The following is a 25539-nucleotide window of genomic DNA, read 5'->3' on the forward strand; positions in this document are numbered from 1 at the left end:
CTTGTCCAAAACACCTCTACCCTGACCAGCAGTGTCTAAACGAGTCTGTTCTACACAATTCCGTTGGAGCAGCAAACACAGGGTGAGATCGAAGCGTTCAGGGGCAAATGCTGCCTGAACGGTTTTTGTCCAGCCAATCAAACGCCTCTTTAACGGGTTCAGACTGATATTTCCATCCTTAGTATCTATCATAGATCCGGTTGCATGTCAGGTTCTGGATCTCATATAATACCAGCGGAGTAGGACCCCAGCTGGTGGCGGAACAAGCAGCCTACGATGGCCCTGCTGCCCAAGCCCACGGTGGCCTCTGCACTCCTTCGTTCCGCCCTCCCCCTCGCACCCACCACCACCACCCAACGTTTCCCGCCCGGCCTCCCCTTCTCCTCCTCGTCCCAACCTGCGGATTCCGCCTCCACCGACCGATTCCCACAGTGGTCGGGCCTAGGGAATTGGAGGGAATCGCCCCTCAACACCCAGAGAGTGTGGGGAGCCAAGGGACCCCAATGCCCCTCTCTTCCACCCCACCCCCAATCTCTCGAATCCCCACCCATTTCGTCTCTCGCGGAATGGGGTCGTCTGATCCTCTCCACGAGAGACCCTGCGGCCAAAGCAACGTACACCCACATCGCCTACACCAGATGGATCCGCAACGAGCTCTCTCTTGGCGTCTTCCAGTCGCCCGAGCGCCCCGCTCGTCCTGAAAAACCTCAGTTGGTTTGCTCTTTTCCTTTTTGTTTTCCTTCTCTTGTTTGCATTTGTGTTATGTTTACTTGATACTCATTATTCTGGACTTGCTTTTCATTTTGGCTACTTTTTTTTGTTGTTTTAAGATGCATAGGTACCAATCTCGTTTAAATTTGCTTCTGGGTTTATTGCACGCAAAACAACAGTGTTTGTTTGAATCTCTGTGTGCTCATGCGTTGAGGGTGTTCTTTGGATTTTTGGGATGATGTTCTTTTTGGGGTGTTTTCTATATGCTAGAGCAGTAATTTGCTTATTGCACCTAAGATTTTTATGGAAGAATTAAACTCTGATTGCAGACAGTGGAATCAAAGCCGCTGCGAATCCGACGCTTCATGCGTGTGCTAGTCATTTGTCCATAATAAAACTTTATTGTAGTATACTATGTCTCCAATAAAGGGTTTTGTTCGTTTACTTATTGATGGATACTATGCTATACAGGTGTAGCATATGTATTGTTGTGTTGGGTGTTTTTTTGGGTAAGAGGCAAATAGGTATAGGGTGGAATGGAACTTCTGGTTTCCGTGTCCAGGCGGCTTCTTATTTACACTGGACTCATTAGGATGATTGGTTTGTGCATCATCCCTAACGTGTTCTCTAGTATGTACAATTGATTACAGTTAGGCTGACATCATTGTATGGTAGTGTCTGCGCTTCACACTCCGTGTTTGTTAGATTTTCTTATCCTACTGCTCTATCAAAAGTTAGTTTTTACTCTTATCCGCTAAACTTTTTGGTGATGCATGCAATGATTTCATCATGCTTGCTGTTAGATTCATTTGCATTTGAATGGTAGATTCAAAATCCCTTCATGGATTTATCCACTCAGGTGTTAGTCACGTTGCATGTGAAGGGTGACACAGAACAAAGTCATCGACCTTAGTTATGGTGAAATTTGTTTCATTCTGCTCCGAAAAAAATGTCTGGTGTTGCCATCTCCAAAACGCTCTCTTCTTTGTTCACTTTATTTTGGTGCTTAGGTCAGTTTGAACATTTGTGATATCTAGGTTCACACTGCATGCTGAAAACAATTTTTGCAACATTTTAGAAGGTGCTTGTCTGAAGATAAATGCTTTTAAGATCTTAGTGGTTGCTTGGGTCCAACTCCAACATTCAGAATAGGTGACTTAACAGACATTTCCTAGAAGCTTGCACTCATCCTGTCATTACTATCTACAAATCGTCCAACAACTCAGAAATCCCTCTCTGAAAAAAGCTCCTGATAAAAAAGGTAGATTTGGAAGATGGTGAATAAGTGAATCTTGCCGTGTTATTTTGGATGATTCCCAGCCTCATTTCACTAGCTGACATATTATGGATGTAAATCTGTAATTTTTTTCTCATGTTTGTCCTGATTCCTTGCATGTGGGATTTTACATCTCCCTACATCTGTTTTTATGTGGACTTGTTGGAATCTTTCAAAGTGCAAGAACTGCCCCAATCTTCTCAGTATTCTATTTGTCATGCAGATAAATTCATTTTGCTTAGCTGATGCCCTCATGTGACTTCTCTAAAACTATTTGGACCAGTTCCACATACAAAGTGCAAGATCCACCCCTATCTTATCAGCTTCCTATTTTCCATGTGGATGAATTCATTTATCATTAACTGAAATATTAACGTGAATGATTTCTAAGTAGGGATGCCAATGGGTCTGATGCTATCCAACATCCAACCCGATTTTGGCACCAATTAGTCAGATTTGGTAAAGAAGACTGAATCTGATTAATAACTGGATTTTAATTCAGTTTAGAATTTCTTAACCGAATTTTATGGATATCTGAATCATAATACATGTATTCAATCAGAATCGATATTACCTTTTCTCCATCTAAATTCAAATCCAACTCACATTAGCCAATGCTTGGTTAGTTGGATCTGGCATTGGCTACTTCCGACCCGAATCTGAACTGTTTACATCCCAATTTCTAAGACTTGCTGATTTGGAATAACGGTATATCCTGTTGTTAATTTCAAACCGATTAACTATAGTCCTATGATCATTTATTTATAATTTAGGTGGGATGTGTATGTTTCAGGTCTCACCAAAGGAAATACCTTCTCCCAAAGGGTCTGGCCTACCACTTAATGCGTATATGCTGCATAATCTAGCACATGTAGAGTTGAATGCAATAGATCTGGCATGGGATACTGTAGTCAGATTCTCTTCATTATTTGAGGTACTTGGTACTGAGTTCTTTTCAGATTTTGCACATGTTGCTGATGATGAGAGTCGTCACTTTTCTTGGTGCTCACAAAGGCTTGAGGAGCTTGGTTTCAGGTAAGATTCTTTTTAAAATTCATGGAAGTTTGCAGTTTTGTTTTCCTATTTATGCCTTCAGACATACTTTAAATTTAAGAGTTTCAAAAAGTCAGACCCTGGTTTATATATCTTTGTGGTAATTTGGAGAATTTCCCCAATGAGGAAAAAATTTTCTCCAAACAGGAAAAATTGATTGTTTTCAGGTACACCCACCTACATATGGGAGTTTTAGTTTCCAAGTCAATTTAAGTATTCATACAATGAAAGGTTTTTGTCGGTTGTTATGTTGACTAAATCATATTAGGACATGAATGTTGCATCACTATGAAGTTTGATAGTGTAAATTACGAAACATTTTGATGGAAAAACATCCTTTGCTTGATCTAGAATTAAGACTAGCTGCAGCAAACAAAAGAATTCTGTATTATAGTTTAGTATGGAAGAAAAATGTGAATAAATGCTCAATATTATCCATTCTGAAATATTAGTCACTTTATAAAGAGTAAGTGAAATGGGATTGCTCAGATGCAGTCACAGAGCTTGAAAATTAAGCCAAAATATAGAATTGAACTTGATGGTTATGTACTACCAATGCTTCTTGGTTAGGAATATACAAATATGGAAGAAAATGATATACGGTATACCGTGTGCACTTCCTGGTTTGTCCTCACGATGAAGCCCTATGGACTTTAGTAAAAAAATATCCTTATGATACAATCAGGAGACATATTTTTCATGTTTCTGTAGTTTTCTTATATAAGGGTTTGGCATTGTAAAACATACAAAGTGAGATTGATGGGATTTGATACTCAATAGTGATCAAACTGAAGAGAAGAATGGTTGAAGCTGCATGGAGAACCACAAGTGAGAAAGATCTTGTAAGCAGATAAGTTTACATATCCAAGTGTGGATTGGTTGGTGATGCAAAAAAATGGCGGCTGTTCACTTTCATAAGGCATTCTGTTGACTGAAAGGCCAAGAATACTAGCCCTTGCTGGTTATGAGTTTTCTTGTCAGTATTCATGTTGCACCATATTATGGAAGAAGATGGGGAAAAAGAAAATTAGAACTTAAAAAGTGAAAATGGAAAATATTTGAAATTGTCATTGTGAATCCATGCCACGATTAAATTATTATCCTTCAATCATCTCCAACAAGGTTTAGACCATCTAATATTGCAAAGTTAAGACTTTAAATGCTCAATCCTTTCCTTCTCATCTATTTATTTCTTCGTTTCTGTTGTTTTTGTGAAAGGAGCTCAATGCATGCCTTAGTAGAGTGGAAACTAAAATTCGATCATCGAGTGTGCACTTTCTGCTTGTGCATCAACATGTTATTAGCTCTCATTTTCATACTATGTCATTGTTAAAAAGTATATATATATATATATATATATATATATATATATATATATATATATATATATATATATATATATATATATATATATATATATATATATAATATATTTATTTATTTTTCCTTTTAGTATCTAGTTCCATTTGAACTAGACTTAAACTAGTCAACATACTGTTGACTAGTTTGAGAGCCATTGGAGCTAGTCCAACGACTATAAATAGAGTCGTTGGACTAGCTCCAACGACTCTCTTGTGCTTCTCTTAGCTCTATTCCAAGAGGTTATTCATGTGTATAAATAGGGGTTATCCCCCTCCCATTGTATTAATGCTTTTTAAGCATTTTATGTGAAGTTAATAAAGATTATCTCATTTTATTATTGTGCCTTCTTATTTGTGCCCTTTTGTGGGTTTTGGTTAATGTGTCTATTATAGACACTTTTGTCAACATTTGTGTTCTTGTTGAAGGCTGGTATTTTATTACATGATATCAAAGCTTGGAAGCTCTTGGAGTTTTTTTTAAAGTTGCTGTCTCATTTTTCGTGCCTTTGAAGCAAGAAGAAGACTCTTTCTCCGTTCGTGATTCAAGTGGCCAAAAGAATTTTGGGTTGAAGCGGCCTTAATGCCACCTATCTTATTAATAGAATGTCATCTTCCTCATTAAAAAACATAATTTCAATTGAAAAACTTGTTAAATTATATTCTGATTACTCCAGATTAAGAGTTTTTGGATGCAAATGTTTTGTATTCACTAACAGAAATGATAAACTTTCTCCCCGTGCTATTTTTTGTGCCTTTTTAGGTTATGCAAATAATAAAAATGGCTATAATTGTTTTAACCCTCAAAATAAAAAATTGAATGTTTCAAGAAATGTGTTCTTTTTGGAAAAGGAAAGTTTTTTTTATTTTGAAAATACTAAGGAAGTAACTGAGTATTCCTTTCTATTAGATTTAACTTCAAAACATGATGGTTGTGATTATGAATGTGACCCCGATGATGGTCAAGATTTGGCAGATTCAATACAACACCTTGACAATATATTTAATGAAGAGCAAACCAAGGACACCAATTATTTACAATACTCCATGCATAAGGATCCCAATCTTCCATGTGCACTAAAAAATATTTTGAAACGCATACCAAAAAATCATCTAGAAGTTCTAAACCTCTCGCTCAATTTGTATCCTATGAATTCTTTTCTCCAAATTATAGGGCATTCATTGCATTAATACACTCATACATAGAACTTTTAACCTATACTTAAGCCAAAAAACATTCTCAATAGGTGGAAGCCATGAAAGTAGAATTAGAAGCCTTAGAAAAAGCTAACACTTAGACTATTCAAAACATTTCACAAGGAAAGGAACTCATAGGATGTAGGTAGGTGGGTATACAAGGTTAAAACCAAGAGTGATGAAACTCTTGAAAGATATAAAGCTAAATTAGTTGCTAAGAGAACTCTCAAGAGTATGGTATAGATTACGAAGAAACTTTTGCTCTAGTTGTCAGGATGACAACAGTTAGGACTTTAATAGCCTTAGCCTCTATTAGAAAATGACCTATATTTCAAATGGATGTCAAAAATATCTTTCTTAATGGAAATCTCAAGAAGTCTATACGGAAGCACCATCTGGTATAAGTATTCATAAGGGTAAAGTTCTTCGTTTAAATAAGGCTTTTTATGGTCTTAAACAGGCACCAAAAGCCTGGTATGACAGATTTAGTCATGTTATGATCGATATTGGATTCAGATCTTGTTTTACTGACACTACTTTATTTGTTAAGATTTCTGATGTAGATATTATTATTCTCCTTTATATAGATGACATGATCATTACCGGAGGAGACAAACAGGGAGTTTAAAATATTAAAAGGCTTCTTCAAAATCATTTTGAAATGACTGATCTGGGTTTATGAATATATTTTTTAGGAATTGAAGTTGCTTATTTTCCTAGAGGGTATCTATTATCTCAATCTAAATTTGCTTTTGATATTATTTTCAGGTTTGGAATCACAAATGATAAGAGAGTTGATACTCCTAAGATTGTTAACACCAAAATACAAATTGATGATGGAGAACTTCTTGAAGATCCCACTCCTTATAGAGAGATTATTAGAGCATTTTCCTATATCTCAATCACTCAACCTGATATAGCACATGTTGTACATACAGCTAGTCAATTTCAACACGCTCTGACTTCTGTTCACTTGGGAGTAGTTTTGTTTATTATTAGATACATTAAATTTTCTCTTTCTCGAAGCATATTCTTGTCTGCTTTATCTTTATTAGATTTAATTGCTTATACTGATGCTGACTTGGGAGGTGATCTCAATAACAGACACCCAACCTGGTTTTTTGTTTTCTTAGGAGAATCCTTGATTTCGTGGCGGTATATGAAGCAGTAGAAGGCCTCTCTTTCGTCAACATAAGCTGAATATGGAGTTATGGCAACCATAACCATGAAGGTAGTTTGGCTCAGAAAACTCTTGGCTGATATGGGAGTTGAAGTGATATGTGACAACAAGAGTGCGATATACATAGCTAGCAACTGGACGTTTGATGAACATACTAAACATATTGAAAATGATTGTCACTATGTCTGAGTATCTACATGGGACTATTGATATGCCTTATGTTACCTCAGAATATCAATTAGCAGATTTCTTCACCAAACCTCTCACCACTCCTAGATTTTGTTTCCTCTTAGACAAACTTTCAGTCATTGTACCATATGTTTGAGGGAGAGTGTTAAAAAGTGTATATATATATATATATTTTTTTTTTCTTTATTTTTCCTTTTAGTATCTAGATTCATTTGAACTAGACTTAAACCAGGCAAAGGCTAGTTTGAGAGTCGTTGGACTAGCTCCAACGGCTCTCTTGTGCTTGTCTTAGCTCTATTTCAAGAGCTCATTCATGTATATAAATAGGGCTTATCCCCTTCCAGTTGTATTAATGTTTTTTAAGCATTTTATGTGAAGTTAATAAATATTGTTCATTTTATTTTTGTGCCTTCTTATTTGTGCCCTTTTGTGGGTTTTGGTTAATGTGTCTTTTATAGACACTTGTTGTCAACATTTGTGTTCTTGTTGAAGACTGGTATTTCATTACAGTCTCATGGATATGGATGCGGGGATGGGGCATGATGTAGATACACTTTGTAAGAAACGACAATTCTGATAAATTAAGTCATGTAGACATGACTGTGCACACATCAATCGATGTATGTGTGTGTGTGTGTATGTATAACAACAATTCTAAAAACATTGTAAATAATTGATGAAAATTTTTAAAATAGAAAAAACAGAGGTCAATACAAAATAAGTAACCATGGTCATAAAAGAAAATAGATAAAAGCTAATGACACAATGTGGGTTGTATACCATACTGGTTTGACTGTGTCCATGAAGTGCCCTAGTGTGTCTAAGTGTCATGTCATGATGACACGGGTTATGCATGGTAGGTGGTGTCCACATGACATAGTTTCCTTAATTAATGGCACCTCTTACACTATTTGGACCATGTTAAATGGTCTCATCACCTCACAACACCTCTATGATTGGGTACCTTCATCAACAGTCACTAATACAACTGTCAATTTTGATTTATGTTGTATAGGTATCCTTGTGTTCCACAGTGAAGGAAAAGGATATTCGTAGTGGCTTGCGTTATGCTGTTCTGAGTTTTTCTTCTATTTCATAAGTTGAGTAGAAACCAAATAATGGATGTAGCCTCCTATAATAAAACAACACATTGACACTTGTGCTAATGAAACTGTGATTTTTTCTCTCTGCCTTGTAGTTATGGAGATATGTGTGCTCATAATCTGCTTTGGAGGGAGTGTGCTAAAACATCTGGGAATGTTGCCGCACGCTTAGCAGTTATTCCATTAGTTCAGGTAGAGAAATTTTAAGAATGCTATGTGGTGTACCTAAATCCGAGAGCGAATCAGAATGTATTTGTTATATTTGTTTTTCATATTACCTAAGATATAGAATCTTTCCACATATTTATGATCTGCTGCAAAAAAAATTGTGACATCTGCAGGTTTGAGTTTTACATTTTTTCTGAACACAATGTACTAAGCATAGTCACAAATATAGGTGATATTTTCAAAATATCGTGATATTATCGCTGTATTTTCCCCGGATGATAATATAGGTAAAATATCGCGGTATTTTGAAAATATCACCAATTTGATTATTTATCCCAATATTATCATGTGAATATCGTGATATTCTCGTGATAATATCACTACATTATCAATTATTTTTACTATTTTTATTTATTTGCTAATCTTAAATATGTTTTTCTTCTTTCTTTTACATTTTTTACTTATTTCTTTTATTATATATGTATTTTATTGTCTAAACATGATATTTTCTTACTTATTTTTGTTAGTTTTATATTTTTTTGAAATTTTTTTTGCCCCGAGATTTATCACCAAACCTATAATATTGCAAGAGAGAGCCTCACTAGGATATAGCCGATACCTATATTTGTGACTATGGTACTAAGTTCAAATTTTCAAATTATGACCTGTTGAAGCAGTTGAAATAACAGAGCAGATAGATACCTTTTTCATTTGGACTGATTTCTGATAGTTGATTCACATTTTATTTAGGAATTAGAACTTTCCAGTTATTTCAGAAGCTCATTCCAGAAATTTGGCAAGGCTTTAGAATCAGAATGCCCTTTGACATTCCAAGACACACAAGTTGATCTATATCAGAGTTACCAAAGCACCATGGTGGAGTGAAAATCATGCTTTGAAGCACCCTGCTTCAGAGCATTGCTTCCAATGCATCTGGGAAAGTGAGTCTTTACAGGAAGCACAATTCTTAGGAAATGGAAAGCATGATTCTCTAATTCTACCTAAGAATTGCATTTCTATTTCTTGGGAATTCATATTACCATATCTGGAATTTACAACTCTGAAAATTACCTTTTCTTTTCATTTTTATTTAGAAAACTAATGAAACTTTTCTAATTTATTTATAGTTACCAATGAGATTATGTTTTATTGTGTCCATATTTAAGGTTATAATGTTCTGTTTTTTCATTTTCATGCAACACATAGATCATATGCTGTTATTAAGGACAATAAATTTATTTTCAATTCGATTCTCATCTTGCTTCCGATTCACTTCCCATTTTGCTTCTAGTGTCTTGCTTCTTAGAGATTTTATAATGACTAATTTCTCTCTTCCTCATTCTGTAATGCATCTTGATTTTTCTTCTCAGCCTCACAACTTTGATATAGACTATGTTAACATGATCATTTTTTTCATCTTCCCATATTTAAGAAAACATATTTCCATGTATGGTCAATGGCAATTAAACTGATTGCTAGCTTTCTGTGCAACGGATATAGCTCATTTCATGCAAGGATCTTAATCAAAGAACCGAAGTTCATCTAAAATCTGAGCAGGTTTCTTCTGAAATGGAGCTAGTCCCAAGAGGATGTCAAAAATTTGTCCGCACATATCTTCATGAAATGAAAATGCTGAGTGTTGTCAATAACCATTATACCAGAAATCCAATGTGTATGAACTGTGACAAATTTGACTTTTGAAGACTTTTGGTGACTGAAAGATGCGTCCAACACATCTGAACTACCCCAAACAATGTGGCATTCCCAGAAATATGACAGCAATTGACAAACTAAAAAACAACACAATGATTTACAAAAATGTGAGATTATGAAATTTTGATTGAGAAGACTGACATTGGGCAGTGATAAAGGAATGAAAAATGTTGATATTTAGTATTTCTTGTTAATATTAGTTTTAAGGTTTTGGACAAATCACATACAATGTTATTCGAAGCAAATTGCTTCATCTCTGTTCTAACTTGAAACTTTTGGTTTCCTTTATTTGCATGTGTTGTATGATTCTAACAAAAAATGTAAAAGCTTTGGAGGTTTTGTGTTGTACAGTTGTCAGCGGTGCTGTGGTCATGAATGGATATAATGTCCCTTGCATGAGCACTGTTAACCCTTTTAATATTTAGACAAATTAATTGATGATGTGAAAGCTTTTTGTGCAAATGCCAAACGTCTGCTGTTAGCTAGTAACTCATGTGTCTATTCATTATGCACATTGTTTTCATAATATACAGCCCATTTGATTGCCAATATTTTGATTTTTTACACATTTTTCATTCTGTTTATATGATTAGGAGGCTAGAGGGCTTGATGCTGGGCCTAGGCTTGTCCAAAAGTTGGTAGGATTTGGAGATCATAGGACATCAGCTATTGTCGCTAAAATTTCTGAAGAGGAAGTTGCACATGTGGCAGTTGGGATGTTTTGGTTCCTGAGAGTCTGTGAGAAAATGGGCCGCATGCCTGACATCACTTTCAAAGGTGCATATTAATGTTTCACTTGATTACTAAGATTATGTGATTCTAAACTTCCTGTGCTGATATTAAAATTGAATTCCTTTTAGATTTATTAAAGGAGTTCAATGTGGAGTTGAAAGGCCCATTCAATCATGTGGCACGTCAAGAAGCCGGCATTCCTCGTGACTGGTGAGCTGCTGTGAATGCATGCATGGTTGCATTGTGCAGGTTGTTAAAATGTATTGTATATGAGTCTTATATATATATTCTAATGTGTATGTAATTCACCCTCTGTCAGTCCACTAGGGACTGATGACCTCTTATTTTTAGTTCTTTTTATCATTTGTTTTTTTGTTTTTGTATTTAATGCTGGACAGCATTGGGTGCTGGTCCAACTAGCTGTTGGACCAGCCCCAACGGCTAGAAATCTAGTCGTTGGGGCTGGCCCAACAGCTAGTTGGGCCAGCCCCTTGGTATATGGAGTGCCTATTTAAATTCTCTCCTTCCTCATGTAATTTCAATGCTTGTTGCCAAGCATTGTTAGTAAATAAACATTGTTATTTTTATGTGTTGCTCTCTTTTGAGAGTTTTGTGAGATTAGCTCTTAGTGGCTCTTTGTATTTGGCCCATTAGTGTCTCTTGTGCTTGTTAGTGTGCACCCTTGTAGCCACTTTGTGATATTGTATTTGTGCCCTTGTTGTTTCATTACACAGGTTTCTTCTTTAAAGTGTAACATGTTCATATTTGTGGAAGTGGTTGTCCGTGTATTTGTGTATGTGGAGAGGGCATGTGCGTAATGTCATGCAATCATTTGGCAGTGCATGTCAAAGAGTGCATTTCTGTGTATTCTGATGTATGTTTGTTTTGAGGAGCTATTCCTTATGTTTGATGAACATAATTCTAGGTATGATGATGCATCAAGCTCAGATAATCAAAGCAGAAGTGGGCTTGCTGAGGTATGTTCCAGGACTTCAGAAAAGGGATCTTATAATTTGAGTTATGGAACAAATTGGGTGAGCTGAAATTCTTTTGGCAGGTTTATGACAGGCTGGCATGCATCATTTCCTTGGAGAAAGAGATATCTGTTCTTAATGGTTCTTCTAATGAAAGGTGACCATTAGCAGTAGGTTGCATGAATCTCTGAAAAAGATTAGCAAAACCCTCCTGCCCATGCTCAATGCTGCATCATTTGTTGACATCAGTTGTCAGTGCATTTTTTTTTTACAGGGATATTCAAATAGTGGAAAGTTAAGGTTGTATTTAAAACTTTCCTCATGTCAGCTGCTTCTGTGTATATTTATTCATTATCTGTTTAAGCGATTTGTCAGTAGAAGTTTGTGGTAGTGCTAAAATTTGTTTTATTTTGAAATTCATCTACTCTGGGATACCATATAGAGCCACTATATTTGGCATGTGTTGGCCTTTTACTGTTTCACAAGGTATTTGTTACAAACTTGAATTGGGATACACATTGCTGGGATGACCAACAATTGGAGGAGGCTGTTGACAAACCGTCTTTGGAACTTCTTGTTCAGTTGCACAAGAAAAAAGACATTCTCATCAATGAATTCTGCAAAATACTAGGATGTTCTATATTTAGACTCTTCATTTTTTATGTATGTATTTTTTGATAACAAATGTGTTGCCATTGCCTCTTTCGCAAGCAACCTTGCTAACAATAACTTGTGAGAGGTTGATTTTCCTGCTAGTTTACTCATCTGGTTACTGATTTTCCTTTTGCATAATTACTGATATATGATCATTGTACTTGTGAGAGGTTGATAGAATAGCACATTCTGGTTGCCCTTTTCAACCTACCTTTTAAGAGCTTTCTTGTATGCTTCGATTGTAAACCCATCAAAAGTTGTATTTTGCATAGTAGTTTCCTATCTGGCACTCGTGCTTATTTTTTATATAGTTGCATGACCCAATCGATTGAGTGCTTGGCTATTTCGTGAAATGCTGTTCCTTTCAAGCGGCTTCTTCACTGTCAGCAACTTTTTGTTTTTGTGTTGCACTATATAGTCTTCTAGGCCTCAAAATTAGCATAGAGCTGAGGTGGTCAGATTCAATGAGATAGCTGCACTGGAAAAGTCACACTATCATAACTGGGTGGTCTCAAGCTCAAATATTGTGAGGGGTATCCCACACCTTGGCCACCAAGGGGGGAAAATGATAACAAGGAAATAAAGATGAGGGTTGTGTTCAATGTGTCAGCATCCACATGAGAGTTCCATTTTTCTATATTCACGTGAGATTTTTTTTCTATAGGCCAAGGAAAAACTCCCAATCACTGAGCACACATTGGCACCTTGACGCTCCCCCTGCCCAGCTTCGACCTTGCAGTAAGTGATGTTCTATCGGTTTCAAACTCGTGACATCTGGTCAAATTGGTCACATTCACAAGTTACCCCTATCAGATGAGTGGAGCCCTTGTGGGCCTGCTCTCCTGTAGATTATGGCACCTTGAGATACTTTAAAAAGATACTGCTGTTCCAACTAGAATACGGAATTGAACTAACTAGTAAGGCTAATCTTCAGCAGTTTCTGCTTTAGGACAGTTCTCATGTATTTTGAATGTGTTCACTGTCTACAGCGTCATCCTTAATATTGCAATAAAAGTAACCTTATTTTAAATTTGTATACTAGATGTTGGATTAGTTAAAGGGTGAGGGCGTATCCATTCATAGCCTGAGTATGCTTGCTATGTACCAGCTGCCTCCCTGATCTTTTGCTGGTTCCTGCTATAATCATTATTTTCTGCTGAGTAGGGGTATAAACAGTCCAATTCGGTTTAGTTGTGGGGGCTATAAGGCATGGATCAAATTTTGAATCCATTGTAGGGTACATTTCCTCCGGTCACAGGTGGGACGAGCCATCACACTTGAGAAAGTTGGTCATGGGGTCGGTTTTCTAACCATCTCAAGTTTCAAGGGAGGAGCATTCTCAAATGAGAATCACAACCATAATTTGCACCTTCTCATGTTTGAAAAACTTGAAAATGTGCCATCATTGTGATTTGCATGCACAAGATCTTGGGAAAATATAATTTGCATGGTGCGCAGCAAACATGCTCACAAACTTGCTCCAACTGAATTGCATCCATGCCAAAATCTATTAATATTTGGATTTCGTTAGATTTGCAAGAAAACCATGTCCACTTATTATTTGATGTTGGACCAAAGTGCATACTTTTAGTCTACTAACATTTGAATACCAACATAATGCACTTTTTATAGATCATAAGTTGTTGGAACCTGAACAAATTCTATCGTTTAATATCGGATCTGACTTGATTATATATATATATATATATATATATATATATATATATAGAGAGAGAGAGAGAGAGAGAGAGAGAGAGAACTGAACATATTAGGCCCCATTTCTTGTTTTGCCCTGTTCTACCCCATAGGTTTTAAGTGTTTTATGATAGATTTGAACGGTCAGATGTGTTTAGCATGCTCGATTTAGTGGAAATTGACTCTTGGAGCATGATTTTTCAACAAAAAAAAAACATTTTTATGAGCCAGGAAAAACTAATACTTTCATTGCCATCGAAAAACCTGTATATAGGTCAGATTTCGGCGATTCAAAAGCCAGTTTCTACTAAACAAAACCTATATATATCATGTACGGTATTAGACATGAGAAAAAATAATTAAAAACATGATTTTTGAAGGACCCCAACGAGACCTAATGAAAAAGGGGGCCTAAGGAATGCATTACTCACATTATATATATATAGTCACTTGTATCGTTAAAGATAATTTCTCGATGCGGGTATTTCTCGAAGAGATTTTCAAGTTGATAAATCTTGGGAGTTTAAAATTTTTTTAAAAATATAAATAACAACAAAGAATCTTAGAAAATAATAAATTTTGCACTATTTTCTTTCAAAAATATAAAGAAACATGTTTTAAAGGTTTTAAAATATAAAAGAAACAAAAAAAATATAAAATGCAAACTAAAAAAATAATTTTCATGTATTTAAATAGACGTAGAAAATATGTGGGACAATCTTTCAACATCTACTTGCTTACCCACTTGCATTTAAGTCAACCTAACTTATTAAAGGAAAACCCTAGCTAACTATTTTTTAAAAAACTAGCTCAACCCTACCTAACTACCTATTTTATGACAAGTAGAAACAAAAGTCCCTCTTTGGGACTTAAAGCCACCGCCCAAGGCTCCAATGGGCAGGTCTTGTTCCAATGGTCGGGGTGAGACCTAACCAATGCCCAATTAAATCCAAACCCGTCCAAGCTGATCCAGCTGAAAATAAAAAATAAAAAATAAAAACTACTTGAAACATCCCTCGTACACATGCCAATGATAACAGGCCATTGGAGTTAAAAATAAAAATTACATAAATTAAACAAAAATAAATAATGTCTTCAAAAAAATGGATCTTCAAATGGATTATGCTTTGGCACACGATTCAAGGCTTTCGTTGTATCAGACTCTCAAAGTTTGTTTTGCTTCATCCTTGAAACTCAAAAAATAATATTGTGCCTTCAAGGTTAAAACTATAAGGACAGTGAAGCTCGGTAGCTTATGCTCTGATACCAAATGATATGGATAATAAGGACCCATGACGGATAGGGTTAGAGTCCACAACAAATCCATGCTGGTTATAACACGATCGATACCTAATGAGGTTCTTTGTCAACGATCTTTGACTAATAGGTTCAATAGCAACCTATAGCATACAAATGTATGAGAGGGAGAACAGGGCAGGCATTCAAGAACGGCTTAGCACCATCATGGGCCGGCCAAGTTGTGCGAATGCGTAGCGTAGTACTCGATGGAGAGGTCGATCTGGCCATGTTCATCCCACGGCTCATTATTTGAGCCTCTATTTTTCTCTTACGTGTCTCACACAAAGAAGATCCAAAAATATTTTGTTTTCATTCAAACACACATACAAAATTACATTTTACATATATTTAAATAAAGGAAGAAATGACGTGGGACAAGTTTCAAAATTCTACTTTCTTACCCACTTGCATTTAAATCAACCTAACATTAAAATAAAAAACTAGCAAACTTTTTTAAAAAACTAACTAAACCCTACCTAACTACCTATTTTATGACAAGGTAGGGAGGAGAGACAAAAAGTCTCTCCCTCCTTGGGACTTAAAGCCACTGCTCGGGTCTTAGTCAAACGGTTGGGGTGAGACCCAACTAGATCCAAACCCGCTCAAAAGGATCCAGTTGACTGGAAACAAAAGAAAATAAATATTACCCAAAACATTCCTTATACACCTGCCAATAGCTCAAACATAACCTAACGGGCCATTAAAACTAAAAATAAAAATTACAGAAAACAAACAAAATTCAATAACGTTTTCAAAAAATGAATCCGGCAGCAAAAAAATTGCAGTTGCCAGACAAGAGCCTACCCCTTTTGAGAGAGAGTTATTGCAAAGTCTGATGAGCCTAGAAAAGGAATCTTGAAAGGCAGGTTATTTTTTCCTTTTCACCATTAAAAAAAAAATGTAATTACAATCACTGTCCTGACAGCGTAAAACTCGATGAAAAGATCAAGGGTAATATGATTGCACAAATATTTTGTGCACTATCACCTTCCATCTTGAAGATAAGCCCTGTCAGTTGTGGGGCCCAAGACTTGATGGAGGGTGATAAAGTAATTAATGCACAATTTTTGTGCCATGTGATTACCCCTTGTCCAAGGAAGTCTGATCTCCTTCCCAGCGATCATGAGCAACGGACTTCACGAACCTGCTAAGATTTAGCTGAGCACAGCACGTATCGGAAATTGCAGAGAATATGCACATCATCCACAGAAATGAGAAGGCAAAAGAAAAATAAAAGAGCATCTGATTTGAGAGGAAGAAAGAGAAAACGAAAAGGAGAAACAGGAAACTGCAAAAAAAATCAGCAATATAAATGTTCTTGTACAAGTGCAGTCTCCATCACACACTGAATAAACAAAACCCTACTAATAACAAATACCACAATCACCAACGGTGACAAGAATAATTCATCATGGTTACGATAGATCACGCATATCAAGGCAGAAGAATTTGGGGGAAAAAAGAGAAGAAGGGGGAGAGTGGAGTCGGGTCGATTTAACTCTCTTAACAGGGGATTTTGGAAGTGAACCATTTCATGACTTTAAAGGGCGTTTTGATCAGCTCCAACGCCACCTCCACAATCACCGTCACGCACAGACAGCACGGGCAGATGCACGACAGCAACAACCTGCACCAATTCATTATCACCACTCTTAATAATTGATAAAAAAAAGCAGAAACCAAAATAAAAAGGAAGTGGGGTTCAATATCAGATTTGAAGAAGGAGAGGCGCACCCAACGATCCAGATGAAGACGCCGACGATGGAGATGAGGAGGCTGACGAAGGCGAAGGGCAGACCCAGCAGGAAGCCCAGAGGCTTGCACTCGTAATCGCAATCGCAGCACATCTTGACCCCCAACAACCTAACCTTTACTTTCCTTCTTCTCTCTCTCTCTCTCTCTCTCTCTCTCTCTCTCTCTCTCTCTCTCTCTCAGATGAATTGGATGGGTTGCAGGAATCCTTCTGTATCCAAACTTGCCTTGTTTTAGAAATTCATGTGTATGTTTTCTTCTTTATACCTAACGCAAGGTTTAGGTTTTTACTTTTTAAGCTGGACCGGGGCTGTGCTGCTTCAAAGTGACAATAATACCCCTCTCCAAACGCGTCTAGGTTTCCTTTCACTTGTCGTCTACGAAATATTCTTAGACCAGCAGTGAGAAGCCTTCTTTTACGTGTATTATTCCTGGTGTTGTTGAAGAAACCGGGTAACTTCATGCAACATTGTGATCACAGAAAGACACAGAAAATCGCAACGGGTGCAGTTAATTTTCATGTAGTGTTTTTTTTTCCTGTTTTGTGTAGCCTGAATACCATGTGAAATATGAAGTCTCAGCTTGCAATGGAAAATGTGGTGACGCGTGCCCTGCTCTCTCGTCTGGTTTTGGAATAGGGTTGGTGTGCTTGTTGACTTTCATTGGAAAGGGTAGAGAGTGAATTATGGAAAAGTGAATAAAAAAATGAGAAAAAATTTCATTTATGAGCCAACCTTTTGCACATAATTTCCAATATGAGCTCCACGTTTTTGACATTTCCATGTATGAGAAACCATTTTTAAAAACAGTCAAAATAAGGACCTCACGTCAACATCTACATCCTATCTTGTAAAATGTGAATCCTTTTTCGTGTCTCGTAGTGTCTCTTGAAAATGGCAAAGTACTCGTTCACCCTCGTTAAAAAAAAAGAAAAATTTACAAGGGCCCGCCTAACCTTTGATCTATTTACAAGCACACGCCTAATGTTTGAGACAAACACATGCTCAGGTTTGAAAAATAATTCTCGAACACACCGCCTTCACAACTCAGCTTGGTTTAGCATCATTAAACCATGGTTATGCATAATACATTACATAATTAACCCTCCTTTCAACAAGCTTCGCGTCTACCATACCCATGTTTGAGATTAGATTGCTGAAGACACGTTCACCTGCCAAAGGTTGGCGCTTGTTCCTTGCAGGTCACCGCTCACCAGGCACCGGTTGTTATTGGCTGGAACTCTCTCTCTCTCTCTCTCTCTCTCTCTCTCTCTCATTTCGAACGGAGATGGCAAGACAACGGAGAATCAAGGCAAGACACAAAGTGTGTGCCAACTGACAAACACACACACACAGAGTACAACATGATAAACAATAAAAAACAGGAATAGCAGTATCCAAGATATCCAAAACCAAAAAGGAAAAAATGAGAGCACAAATAAGGGACTCTTGAGCCCCAAGAATGAAAAATTATTGGAGCATCACTTCTACATCAAGGCTCACTTATTGGCCTCGTCGTCCATAACCGACACAACTAGTTCAGTCCCGCAATAAAAAAACAAACTAGAAGGATAGAAGGTGGCCATCTGATGAAGATGCAAAACTGGACAGCTGTTTTAAAGCTGAATGAAAACTTAATTTTCTCGTGCAAACTTGAGCCCCTTCTCGATGGAGGCTTTGAGCTCAGGCTTGAGAGCTTCAAGACCCTCTTTCTCGTAATCAGACAATGAGCCCAATCCTAGTACTTCTTCAACCCCATTCTTCCCAAGCCGTACCTGTGCCATGCAACATGCCATCAGCATTAACACAATCAATCTTAACGCCTTGTGACAAAATCCCAGAATTCACATCTTTGTCCAACAAAGAGTTTAAAGTAAAATGAAACAAAAAGAAAATCGCTCAAATCTAGGAAGGAAACAAAACACCAGTGCATGCTTTTACCAGAAATATACCAAACTGCGTACCAATGATTGAACTAGCATAGAATTCGAATTTAGAGATGCAAACAGGTAGCTACACGCAAAGTTTGAATGCCACTGATCTGTACATAAGGATTCCGAACCAAGGCATCTGACCTTGGCAAGTGTAAAGATGCTATGACATTTTTTGTGGTCCTTGCAAGTTGCAAGGTGTAGGCAGATTACATTAATTGCCTGTTTCATATCTAGAAAATGTCATAGCATCTTTAAACTAGATGGTATTTAACAAGGGTTTAATTAATAGCACCTACCTTCAAAGGTGATGAGAAAGGTGTCTAGTGGAGACGAGGGTGGAGATACCTACTTTCAACTTCATGATAACCCAAGGCCTCATCTCCCATTTTTTCTCCCCTCCCATCACCCTTCTTATCTCCTTTCCAACACAGGCCCCCCAAACAGAGCCTTAAAGTAGGTTACCAGTTACCATCCACTACTAATATATACAGTTAATTACCTTATGAACATTACCTACGGTTATAGTTCATGAACAAGCTTATAGGTATTTCTTGGGTGCAGGTCACAAAACCAGCAGGTAATTTTATCTAGCAATTGCATATTTTTGCTTGTGTAAATTTTTGTAAGCAACATGGGACATTACTGTGGATGTCATAACAATCTTGAATTTCTCACAATACTAGATATTATTTTTTCATGAAATGACAAAAATCAAGTCAGAATTTAGTAAATTTTTTAATTTTCGATTTTCTCAGCATATCTGATCTAAAAGTAGATATCTTTAATTTGGGTTTCTATGCACCTGGGAAGGGACACTTAGGGAATGCCTTGCATCCTTTGACTAATACTTTTGAGGAACCAGAACCAAACAGTTACAGTAATAAAAAATATCACGAGAAAATTTATATGATACTATTTTGATATTTTAAACACCAGAAAATTTTGCTGATATTGCATTTTTCTAATTTTCATGCACTTTAACATAAAAACTATCATGAGACTTTCAAAACCTTGGTTGGTTACATATATAGCCAGCCTGTTCTGCTCTGCATCTTCTACTTTTTTCATCCTTTTTTGTCTCCAAATAAGTAGATTTTGAATTTTATTTAATGCAATTTTATGTATGAGGTTCACAAATGAAAGTCATGAACAATGTCAGGTTTAAACTATCATGAAGTGATGAGTAAGTTCCTCAGAGTAGTCTAATCAAACATGGCATAGATAATCTAGATATTAAATTTTTAATGAATGATATTAATACTTCACAGTCAATAAAATCAAGCAATTCTAATATGAAGTATAGGCTCTTGTTTTCAACAAACTCAAATTCTAGTGGGACTGTCCAATTATATCAATGTAATATACTATAATCAAATTTAATATTTAACCTATCAGTTTAAAAAAAAAAAGAACAAGCATAATTTACCTAAATAACCACAAGCATTTATAAGCTTAAGTTTAACAATAAACTGTAATCGGAACACTTGCACACAGACGTACCACCTTCATGAGGGTACATTTGGTATGGATGCAAGAATATGTAAAATAACAGGAGACACTAGCACACAGACGTAGAAGAAAGAGACAGTAGACATGGAAAGGCACCAGTCGCATCTGTAATATACTTTTACCACAACTTCCCAAATAGTAGGAAGTAGGGCATCATCTATATTCAGTATTTCCATCAAAGAAGATTAGCATGGATAATACAACAAAGAAACAATAAATACAGCAGAAAAACAAAATAATAAAAGCACACATTTAAAGGTTTTAACTGCCTAGGGAGCAAGTGTAAACGGATACATGCTACTCTAGCATTTGGCTACTTAAGACCTATTTTGTACTTTCATGATAACAAACTTAACGTACTTTTCATGGATGACAGATGCATATGACTCAGATAAAGACATGTATGCCAACTAACTGAAATTGGTAAATTTTAAAAGAAATGATGTAACATGGAGTTGGATTATATTGAGATGAATCGAGACTAACAAGGAGTTGGTCAATGATGCGCGAGCACGTACTTGTTTAGATTCGAGTGCCTATTTATTTTTTATTTGTATCCATGGATTTATCACAAGTTGAAACATGGTTAGAGAACTTATGTGTCTTGAACTTACATGTATTTATAGCTCAAACTCATAACAATGAACTTAATATAACAAATATGTTGCATAAACCTTTACATTTGGGTTGCCTATAAAGCTTATTGTATGCTTCACTTTGCATTAAAGAAATGATAGATTGGGTGTTACAAGATAAATGTGTAATTATTTAACATCTAAACTTGTCAATTGTCCACACATAGTTTTGGAATTGTATCACCAAAGAATAAGATGACTGCATAAAAACTTAAACAATCTCTTTCAACATGACAAAATAAGTGCATAAACACCTATACCTACAAAGACAACAAAACAAAAAACTCCATATATAGTAAAAAAGACTAAGACAAGCATTCCTCAGCAAACCCCTCAACAGAAAAAAGTAGAATTGCATCATATTTGCTAAACAGCAGAAAAAGACAACTTTTACCTTAGAGGCAAAGAATGGAAGCTCAGTGATAGATGATTGTACGAAGGAGCATTCCACGACATCAGGGACTCCATTAAGACCCTTTAGGCATGCATTCGCAAAAACAGCTCCAGCATAACTACATTAAAGGCACATGATCAAAGTAATTATCATCAAAATTCAGAAGGCAACATCATCCACCAAGGAAACTGGAAAAAAATGTGAAACAAATGCAGTAAATTTTGTAGTAGAAGCATGATCAATAATTAGTGATAAAAAATATAATATCCCAGTTAATGAATCCTGTAAAAGAGAATGGGCAAAATAAGGTTCATGTTTAGAAAATCATCAAATATTTCTACAGCTAGCGCACCAAAAAAACATAAAACCATTAGACAAATAGAGCTAAAAGAGCATTCTGTTAGTAAGAAACACCTTTTTCCTGAAATTAAATATACCCCTTCTAATGCACTCCAACTTTTTTTACTTTTGGAGTACAAATGCAGTCCAACTAGCAAATTCAAGGCAAGGTAGGACAGTGCTAGATGATGATGATGATGATGATGCCACAAACTGGGAGCTCACTCAAGCAACTCATACATACACCTATACTGTCAATAATCAAGAAGCATACACAGGTAAACCACTTGTTTCAAGATCAGAATGTTAACCCCCTTTTGTTGACATATTTTATGAAATTACTCATGAATGTACAGAAAAACAGTGACACTTATGACATTTCAACTGATTAAAGCCCAAACCCAAAACAATTCACTATATCAATGAAAATGCAAGAGTTGGACAACTACGCAACACTTGTATTACACTCAGGATAGGTGTGCCTTAAAACATTTAGCTACAGGACGTCAGGGGGAAAGTTTAGCAATTGTACAGCAAGAAATTTGAACAAAACAAAACAAAGAAACATCGTTGAATGGCATATCATATAGAAGCAAGTTTGGGCGGAAAAATTTTACTCCCATATCTTGGGCTGGCTGAGTACCAGCACCTTTTATTTGGTCCTATGTCCAGCAGACCTCAGTCTGGCTGAAAGGCAAACCATCATCATTTCAATTTACATGATGAAATAGCAATAAATCACGAGATTGTACTTCCATACTTTTGTGACAGTAAGCATGCAAAAGGGATGAATTCACAGTAATTCCACCACAAGGAACCCGTGAATCCAATAAATAGTCGAAATAGATGTGCCAGAAACAATGAGAACCCCACTGCAAACGAACCAAACCACACCATCAAAAAGAGAAAAGGGTTCCTAAAACTCACGCCATAGACAATGTCGCAGATCCTTTCCCTGCCTTTGCTTCCACGACTTCCGTTCCTCCATCTTGTGTTCGTTTCGTAAGAGCCTTGATATCCTCGTTCGACAAAGCAGCATTCGACTTGGGTGTCGCCTAAAATAGGAGCACAATAGAACCAAAATTCCGATTATCCACTGATCGGTAGTGTGATGCAACTAATCAAAACTACTGAGAGCGATTTTCGTAAGCACGCAAACAATCACAGAGGTGAGATCGTCAGAAACCTACCTGCGAAAAGAGAGGAAGGATGGTAATACCAGCATGACCGCCAACAACAGGAACATTAACTTCTGCATTACACAAATATCAAAAAGAAAATAAGAAAACCATCAGAGACTAAACCATGCGATCGATCAAGAGACCTAAATAAAGCCTACCCTCGACGGGGACCTTCGCCTTGCCGGCATAGAAGGTCTTCGCCCTAACCACATCGAGCGTGGTCACGCCGAACAACTTCTTTTCGTCGTAAGTTCCGGCCTTCTTGAACACCTCAGAAGCGATCGGCACGGTGGAGTTGACAGGGTTGCTTATCATATTAACGATCGCCTGATCGAAAAATTCGAAACAAACTCAGATCAAGATCCGGCGTTCTAGCCGACAAAAACACATCCACACAAACTTCTTAAAACGTAGTGAAAATCGGCGGTGCCTTCGCAATTAGCCATTTATCCAAGAAAAACCGGGATAAGCTACGAAAAAACGCATTTTGGTAAGGAAATAAAGAGCACAAAAATCAGATCGATGGGGTGATCGTACAGAGACCACAAAAAACTCACGTTTGGGCAGTATTTGGCGATCGCGATGGCGAGGGACTTAACGATTCCTGCGTTGATGTTGAAGAGATCGTCGCGCGTCATCCCAGGCTTGCGGGGGACGCCGGCCGGGATGACGACCACATCGGAACCCTCCAATGCTTGCCCTAGCTGATCCTCACCCATGTACCCAATCACCTGAAACACATCTTTCTTCCAAAACGTAAGACACCCAAAAAAAACCGAGATCTGCAATCTTATCTCAGGAAACCCCAAAAAGATCGCGAAGAAAGAAGAGTAGGGGGAAAGGGAAGAAGAGGCCGACGACCTGAGCCCTGGAGTTGATGTGGCTGACGTCGGCGGCAACGCCGGGGGTTCCGGCGATATCGTAGAGGGCGAGGCTGGAGACAAGGGGGTTGAGCTTCATGAGGAGGGCGAGCGGCTGCCCGATACCTCCCGCCGCCCCCAACACCGCCACCTTCCGCTCGGGGGCGCTCCCCGAGGAGGAGAAGCATCGGTGCTGAGCAGAGGAGGAGGAGGAGGAGGAGGAGGAGGGCGACCTCCTCAGAGCCGTCCCGACGGATCGGACAATCGCACCCTTCATCTTTTTCCTTTCGCTGCAGAAACCTACACGCTGAGAGAAAACAGGAAAGTGAGTCAGGTCTGTGTGGTAGTGGTCGCGTCGAGCAGTGTGACCCCAAGAAAAAGGAAGGGTGTTTGCGTACAGACCACGCTTCTTTTCTAATGGTTTTTTTATTGGGTCTAGTTTAGGGGTATCAACGGGTCGGACCCTGCTAAAATAGGTAGGTCCAAACTCGGATCTGACTAAGTCATGAGGGTTTCAAATCCGGATTCGGATTCAACTAGATTTTTCATAAGAAAAACCCATACCCAGATACAATAAGAATTACATAAATTAGACCCGGTCCATAGCCGATAAAATAATTGTTTTTAAGTTTTTTACATTGGAAAATTGTGGATCTTAATCAAAACTCGGGTCGGTCTCAACAACAAACAACAACAACAACTACGCCTTCATCCCAAAACAATTGGGGTCAGCGATATGAACCAAAAAAGAAATTCATTTTGGGTCTTCCACATGAATCCTTTTCCTCCAATCATTTCTATCCAACGCCATGTCCTCGGTGAGGTTCAAAGCATTCATATCCTTTCCTATCATCTCCATCCAAGTCTTCCTAGGCCTACCCCGACCTCTTTTAACTAATATATTTTCCCATTTCTCCAACCTTCTAACTGGAGCATCATTAGGCCTTCGCCGAATATGTCCAAACCACCGTAAACGATTCTCTCGCATCTTATTTTCAATGGGTGCAACACCTACCTTCTTACGTATCTCTTCGTTCCGAATCTTATCTTTTATTGTATTTCCACACATCCATCTAAGCATCCGCATCTCAGCTACACTCATTTTTTGAATATGATGTCTCTTGGCAGCCCAACATTCCGTATCATATAGTAAAGCGGGTCTAATAGTCGTCCTATAAAACTTTCCCTTCAACCGCAATGGCATTCTACGATCGCACAGCACTCCAGTAGCACTTTTCCATTTCATTCACCCAACCTTTATCCTATGATTTACATCTCCATCAATTTCTCCATACTTTTGAATGATGGATCCCAAATATTTGAAATAATCATTCACCGGTATATCTTGCTCACCAAGCTTCACTACACTCCCATCACTACTTCGTTGCTTACTAAACCGACATTCCATATATTCAGTCTTACTCTTACTCAACTTAAAACCTCTAGCTTCCAATGTCTGTCTCCATAATTCTAACTTAGCATTAACCCCAGCTCTAGACTCATCAATCAAAACAATATCATCAGCAAACAACATACACCACGGTACATTTTCTTGAATTGATCTCGTAAGCTCATCCATCACTATCGCAAATAGAAAAGGGCTTAAAGCAGATCCTTGATGTAACACAACCGTT

At 37.4% G+C, this 25539-nt stretch overlaps 3 protein-coding genes across 3 annotated transcripts; 1 reads left to right on the forward strand and 2 right to left on the reverse strand.

Annotated features, from left to right (window-relative positions):
* Positions 1–258: 258 nt before the first annotated feature.
* Positions 259–12430, forward strand: LOC149820024 (diiron containing four-helix bundle family ferritin protein, putative (Protein of unknown function DUF455)). Its single transcript, XM_089983688.1, has 7 exons — positions 259–714; positions 2781–3022; positions 8163–8259; positions 10542–10725; positions 10809–10890; positions 11606–11657; positions 11738–12430. The coding sequence occupies exons 1-7, from the start codon at positions 277–279 to the stop codon at positions 11813–11815; spliced, it is 1173 nt and encodes a 390-aa protein (XP_089839814.1). The 5' UTR covers positions 259–276; the 3' UTR covers positions 11816–12430.
* A 4161-nt stretch (positions 12431–16591) lies between these two features.
* Positions 16592–17206, reverse strand: LOC149820025 (signaling peptide TAXIMIN 1). Its single transcript, XM_089983505.1, has 2 exons — positions 17037–17206; positions 16592–16929 (listed from the first exon to the last, which is right to left on the reverse strand). The coding sequence occupies exons 1-2, from the start codon at positions 17147–17149 to the stop codon at positions 16806–16808; spliced, it is 237 nt and encodes a 78-aa protein (XP_089839631.1). The 5' UTR covers positions 17150–17206; the 3' UTR covers positions 16592–16805.
* A 1274-nt stretch (positions 17207–18480) lies between these two features.
* Positions 18481–24295, reverse strand: LOC149820026 (malate dehydrogenase, mitochondrial-like). Its single transcript, XM_089983689.1, has 7 exons — positions 23907–24295; positions 23603–23776; positions 23204–23372; positions 23055–23116; positions 22792–22919; positions 21526–21643; positions 18481–18828 (listed from the first exon to the last, which is right to left on the reverse strand). The coding sequence occupies exons 1-7, from the start codon at positions 24180–24182 to the stop codon at positions 18688–18690; spliced, it is 1068 nt and encodes a 355-aa protein (XP_089839815.1). The 5' UTR covers positions 24183–24295; the 3' UTR covers positions 18481–18687.
* Positions 24296–25539: the final 1244 nt, after the last annotated feature.

The sequence above is a fragment of the Nuphar pumila genome, chromosome 12 (genome assembly GCF_984573655.1).
Source record: "Nuphar pumila chromosome 12, dmNupPumi1.hap1.1, whole genome shotgun sequence".
NCBI classification, from domain to species: domain Eukaryota; kingdom Viridiplantae; phylum Streptophyta; class Magnoliopsida; order Nymphaeales; family Nymphaeaceae; genus Nuphar; species Nuphar pumila.